The following is a 6,638-nucleotide window of genomic DNA, read 5'->3' on the forward strand; positions in this document are numbered from 1 at the left end:
AAACAAAATTAGGTTTACCGTTACTAGAAAACGTCTGTTATTTAATTCACGGTTTATACAATTGTAGCTGACCAACTTATAATTTAGTGGCTCAAATTGACACAGGTTATTCCAATATGTTCTTGTTGTGAGTTGGATATATATATATATATATATAGTAAGCATAATAAAGTTATAACATAGTTTAATAAAAATGTGTTCATTTTTAAACGACTTCCAAATAAAACAATTACGTCTTACGGATCAGTCGTTGTTGTAGTCTTCTTTCGTGTTTATTGGCTAGAAATGTTCACTGAAACAAGAACTCCATCGTACTTGATTTACGTATACGCTATAGTGTCTTATTGGAGAAACAAAATTGAGGCACCAATTAGAACTAGGTCATCCAGAGCGCTTCAGGCAACAGCTTTCTTGTTGAGCTGAGCAGTGCCAGGTAAGTTCAAGGAAAGTGGGTCTAGAGCAGTGCACTACATTTCGGTCAGCAGCGAGATCTATTTAAGGCGGATGATTTCACTGACGCTATCATTCGATTGTTGCATCTCGTGAGAAGCACGTGAATTAGCTTCTTGCAACAGCTGTAGTGTAAGCTCGCTTGGTAAGTGTTAAAAGTAAAAGAGTACGATAAAACCTGGGTTTGATTTTAATAAATGAAACGATATAACTAAAAACGTGGTCGAGGAATCAATTTTAAGAAATAAAGTAAGTGAATCACTATAAGTCAGGTAAAAACCTATACTATATATTACATAGTAGCAATACGTTTGTTAGAATATAACGTTATTAATAGAAGAATCCCTTTCTCTCTCTCTCTCTCTAGGTTGGGAATATTTATGGTGTTTATTGGTTACGATGGGTAGAGCGACACAACTTTGCTTGTTACCTGCTCTGGCAGGATTGGTCCTATTAACCGTCGTTCATGCTAGTTCATACGGCTGGCATAAACCGCTAAAAGTGATCCATAAAGTTATCAACGTCCCTCATCCCGTGCCTGTTCCTAAGCCTTACCCAGTTCACAAACCTTATCCCGTTCCCCACGTGATCCACGTTCCACAAAAGGTTCCGGTGCCTGTTAAGGTTCCCGTTATAAAAAATATACCAAAAGTAGTACCTATTCCTAAGGTAATATACGTTCCTAGGATTGTTCATGTCCCTCACCCTGTCCCCGTTCGGGTTCCCGTTCCCGTCCACAAGCCTGTCCCTGTACCTGTATACAAAAACGTACCTGTGCCACATGAGGTTCCCGTTCCCTACCCTGTCCATGTACCCAAACACGTGCCAGTCCCTGTTCACAAGGTAATCCACGTGCCTAAGCACGTTCCCATCAAAGAAAAGGTCCCAGTATACAAACAAGTGGTCGTCAAAAAGCCAGTGGAAGTGCCTGTACCGTAAGTGCCCTAATAGAATAGAAACATTTTACTGAATTAATTTTATATATATATATATATACAAGGTTTTCGGTGAACTAACATATTTCGTATATTCCTTTTAGTGTTAACAAAACATTTTTAACTAAATTGTTTATTGCTCGTGCGCCTTACCCTTTAGGTTATTGTATATCAACAAATAATAACAGTTTAGTGTTTTCCTCCCCCCCCCCCCTACTTACCTAACGCATGAATACCTTATAGTATAATTTCACAGTATTTCTTAATGTCAGAATTCACCAACTAACAATGTTTATCAATGTATTTGTAGCATATGGATTAAGAAACCTAGCTACGGCCATGGTGGCGGATACGGAGGCGGTGGTCATGGTGGCGGATACGGAGGCGGTGTTCATGGTGGCGGATACGGAGGCGGTGGTCATGGTGGCGGATACGGAGGCAGTGGTCATGGTGGCGGATACGGAGGCGGTGTTCATGGTGGCGGATACGGAGGCGGTGTTCATGGTGGCGGATATGGAGGCGGTGGCCATGGTGGCGGATACGGAGGCGATGGCCATGGTGGCGGATACGGAGACGGTGGCGGATACGGATGGGATTGAAATCAAGACTGAGATAATAGGAATGTGGCCTGGAAGCAACTTATTGAATGTAAAAAAAAAAGAAAAACCATTATTTTAGGAGTTGGATCATCCGATTTCCTGTCATGGCGATGTATATAGTTTTTGTTTTTTTTGGTTTCATTCCGTCGCTAAGAAACGTGTACAGTTACTTCACCCCTGGAAACGTATATAAAACACGCAACTCAGTGGCAATTGTAAACTTCGTCTGTTCGTCCCCTTTATTAAATTCCCGCATCTTACATGGCTATGATGTTTGGGCGTGTCTGTGTAAAATATATTGTAAACTTCGTCTTTTCGTCCCCTTTATTAAATTCCCGCATGGCTATAATGTCTGTGTAGAATATATTGTAAACTTGAAAATAAAATATTGAAGAAAAAATCACAAGTTCTCATGGTAAACTGTCTTTGATTTATCTGAAAGAATGATATTTTCCTATAAAACTAGACGAAGACACAAGTTATCATGGTAGTTTTATAGGAAAATATCATTCTTTCAGATAAATCAAAGACGGTTTAGACGAAGACACAAGTTCTCTTGATAGTTTTATAGGAAAATATCATTCTTTCAGAAAAATCTAAGACAGTTTAGATAAAGATACAACCAAAAATCGCCGGTAATTGTATAAAGATTAATAGCCACCTGTTATTGTCATATTTTACACAAAAACTAAAATACTTCCCACATAATATAAAGTTAACACTAGTTCAAAACAGCTAAGATTATCTGTGTATAAATTATTCTTTCCAATTCAGTTCGGAATCGATGAAATTAAACTTTCTAACATGATTATTTCTAACATAAAAAGCTTATAAGTTAAAAGAGAGAGAGCGGGATGGGGTCTTGAAACCAGAACATCTGGCCACCAATGAGTGTCCAAGAGTGCAAGTCTAATTATACATTTATAAAAAATCCTATGGGTGGAAAAAAGAAGGGATATATTTTACCCTTGGAGAGCTCACTGGTAAAACAATTGCCCTGTTGGTCAAAGGTTCTGGGTTCAAGTCTCGTAGTCTCTTTTTTGTCTATCGCCTTTTTCACATACAAAAATGTTTATGTTTGAATATATCCTTGCTAAGTTAGTAAAACGTACTGAAAGAACAGTATTATTAACATTGTAAGGATAAATATTTCTTATGAAAAAAATAAATCTTCTGGGATAGGTCATCCGTGCGTAAAACGAAGTAGAAGTAAGGAAACTAAAATAAATAGCTCCGAGAGAAATCGTAGATTTATTAAAAAGTTACCTTTGGTTAACAAATAAGTTACTGAATAAAATGAATAGATTCCACTTTTTGATTAGGTACTATACATTATCTAGTACTAAACCATTGTGTCTAAACAGTGCATTATTCGTTGTTGTTGTTTTTAGCAATTCCAAGCAACAATCTGTCTGAAACATTTAAGGAATTTGTGAAAGCTCACCTTGGCCGTCATAAAAAATTGGCAAATTAATCAGTTTCATACCTAGTCTAGACAGGATACTGTACAGGTAAGCAACCAGTTTCCCTTTTGCTTGTTTATGGATATGTAATTGGCCCGCCTGGGACTTTCCAGCGTTTCACAGCATCCATGCAAGGGCACACATACCCGGCATCTAAAAGTGAATGTTGTGTATTCATGGAGGCCACCATCCGGTTTTATGCCTTTATGGTTCTGTATTACTTAGAGCACTGAAAGGTATTAATGAATCTCAGACTCCCCAATATTTTCAGATACTCTAATACAGTCCAACAGAATTTTGACTCCATGATAGGAGATGACTGCATTAGTGGAGGATGATATTAATATCCTCGTATTTCATGAGTCGAGGTCGTGGCATTGCATCTTTTATTATAGCAGCCTTAACGTCTTTTTGAACTTCCTTGATCAGGTACACTGGATATAGAAAATCTACGTGAAAGTACCTCTCTGTCTGACTCTCCATAGTCAACTTTAGCATCTACGTGAAAGTACCTCTCTGTCTGACTCTCCATAGTCAACTTTAGCATCTACGTGAAAGTACCTCTCTGTCTGACTCTCCATAGTCAACTTTAGCATCTACGTGAAAGTACCTCTCTGTCTGACTCTCCATAGTCAACTTTAGCATCTACGTGAAAGTACCTCTCTGTCTGACTCTCCATAGTCAACTTTAGCTGAGGGATCCTTCAGATATTTCAGTAGCATTGTCACATCACATCACGTCTGATTGCATTGATTACGTACCAGCCTCCCAAGATTGTCCAACCTCACTAATCCTTCAGTGCTGAAAAACTCTCCAGGTTGGGTAAAAGACCTCTGTGATACCCTTTGATACATCAGAATGTCCGCCTATAGAAGCATTGCGAGCCTTTGTAAAGCATATGTAAATGAAAATTATAAAGTAACCGCCAACATGTGTAAAATGAAATATTTTGTCAAGAACTTGTTTACTCTTATAAACAATACAACAAATATCAAGAAGGAATCCTCAATAGCTGTGACACTTGAAATTCTTTTAGGCAGGAATAGAGTAAATTAATCTATGAGACCTTTTTCCCCCTTTTTCTTAGTTATATTTTTGTACGCCAGCAATAAATACCAAGCGCGTATAATCAATTTTATTACTCATAAGAATTTCTACCAGCCTACCCTAAAATTGAAATTCTTTTAGGCAGGAATAGAGTAAATTAATCTATTAGACCATGGGTGTGGTCATATACATCAGTTGAAAGGGTATGTTTGACCTCCTGAGTCCAAAACTGTAATTATATGTCCAATTGGACAAAAGATTAATTGTTTTTGAATTTCGCGCAAAGCTACACGAGGGCTATCTGCGCTAGCCGTCCCTAATTTAGCAGTGTAAGACTAGGGGGAAGGCAGCTAGTCATCACCACCCACCGCCAACTCTTGGGCTACTCTTTTACCAAAGAATAATGGGATTGACCGTCACGTTATAACACCCCCACAGCTGAAAGGGGGCGAGCATGTTTGGTGTGACAGGGATTCGAACCCGCGACCCTCAGATTGCGAGTCGAGTGCCTTAACCACCTGGCCATAACGGGCCAGCCCAAGAGATGACAGAGCTATGAGCTGAAAGTTTGTACTTGAAAAAAAAAAAAAAAAAATTGGAGCCGTTCTATGAGCCGTTATGCCGCGGCTAAAAATCATAGTTATCTGGGAAGAGGAATATCATAAGAACATATTTAATCAATAAAGCCAACTAGTGAAAAATGTGTAAAGTGATGCAATAAGATTGTATGTTAAATTATTGCATGATATTTAGAGATGTTATCACGAAAAATCCGCCCTTTTCAGGGAAAATATTTGTAAAAAGTATGCTATGCAAATGAGATGAAATAATATTGATTAATCGATCCTCCTACGAAATATTGTAACATTATCCATAGTAGCACCATCCGCCTATAGTAACTCATTTAATGTTATACACGATACATAAATGTATAATCAGTAAAAAAACAATAGTTTTATTTATAAAATATGGATGTTGATGATATGTTGAGACATCTTACGTTGAGATCATCATTCTATTAAACTATCCGTTTATAGAATACTATCCGCCTATAGAAACACCATTTTGTAAAACGTATGAAAGTAATCGTATAAGCGAAGACTATAAATTTGATAAGTACTAGAGATTAAAATAGCAGATTTAATATTTTACTTATAAAGCGAAATTTTAATTATGACAATTAAAAAAAAACTTTTCAGTACTGATAATTACAAACAGAATGTTATACAGATCAGATAAATATGAATTTTACGACATCTACATCACATTCTAGGCCAATCAGCACGCGATGTCTAGGGTCATGCCCTAACTGCTGATACTCACCAAGAGAGACCCCTATTATACGAGTTTTTTGCTTGATTTATGTGGTGGCAATCTGTTGTGAGAAGTAATGTGGAAAAACACTTAAAAATCTGATGTGTAATGATTCTGAATATGGTTTATAAAAGAAGTTTCTTGCTTTTCTATAAGGCACCATAGTTATTGTTATGTGTCTTGATCTGTTATAAAAAGCTGGTATTTAATAATTCTCAATAAGGTTTTATAACAGGGTTCTTGCCTTTGAATGAAGGAACCATGATTATTTTTATATGCCCTAATCTGTTGTAAGAAACTGGCATTTAATGATTCTTAACATGGGTTTAAAAAATAGAAGGTAGGTTTCTTGCCTTTGTATGAAAGAACCGTGGTTATTATTATGGGACTTGACCTTCAGAATGGTAAGATCAATCAGTAAGCTGGACTCGTGTAAGTATATAGATTTTAATATAACTTTGACGTAGTGGTAGAAAACAAAGAATGATGATAAATATACATTTTCTTGAGTTGGATAAATTATTTCAGAGTTTCTCTTGATCCCTTTGTTTGTCACATACATGTTAACAATTTGGCTGTATTCTCAGACAATAATATTAAGTTTTATGATTATGTACAATTGTTCTTGATCCCTTTGTTTGTCACATACATGTTAACAATTTGGCTGTATTCTCAGACAATAATATTGTTAAGTTTTATGATTATGTACAATTGTTCTTGATCCCTTTGTTTGTCACATACGTGTTAACAATTTGGCTGTATTCTCAGACAATAATATTGTTAAGTTTTATGATTATGTACAATTGTTCTTGATCCCTTTGTTTGTCACA

General features: G+C 36.7%; 1 protein-coding gene across 1 annotated transcript; it reads left to right on the plus strand.

Moving 5' to 3' along the window:
- Positions 1-539: 539 nt before the first annotated feature.
- On the plus strand, positions 540-2,384 carry LOC106471764 (larval cuticle protein F1-like). Its single transcript, XM_013932387.2, has 3 exons — positions 540-595; positions 818-1,385; positions 1,696-2,384. The coding sequence occupies exons 2-3, from the start codon at positions 850-852 to the stop codon at positions 1,982-1,984; spliced, it is 825 nt and encodes a 274-aa protein (XP_013787841.1). The 5' UTR covers positions 540-595; positions 818-849; the 3' UTR covers positions 1,985-2,384.
- The last annotated feature ends 4,254 nt before the right edge of the window (positions 2,385-6,638 follow it).

Source organism: Limulus polyphemus, unplaced genomic scaffold (assembly GCF_000517525.1).
Source record: "Limulus polyphemus unplaced genomic scaffold, Limulus_polyphemus-2.1.2 Scaffold4840, whole genome shotgun sequence".
NCBI classification, from domain to species: domain Eukaryota; kingdom Metazoa; phylum Arthropoda; class Merostomata; order Xiphosura; family Limulidae; genus Limulus; species Limulus polyphemus.

Bases quoted from the DNA above. Each gene is read 5' to 3' on its own strand.
- LOC106471764 (XM_013932387.2), top strand. From the start codon at position 850: ATGGGTAGAGCGACACAACTTTGCTTGTTACCTGCTCTGGCAGGATTG. The intron at 1,386-1,695 runs GTAAGTGCCCTA...ATGTATTTGTAG, and splicing joins CCAGTGGAAGTGCCTGTACC to CATATGGATTAAGAAACCTA.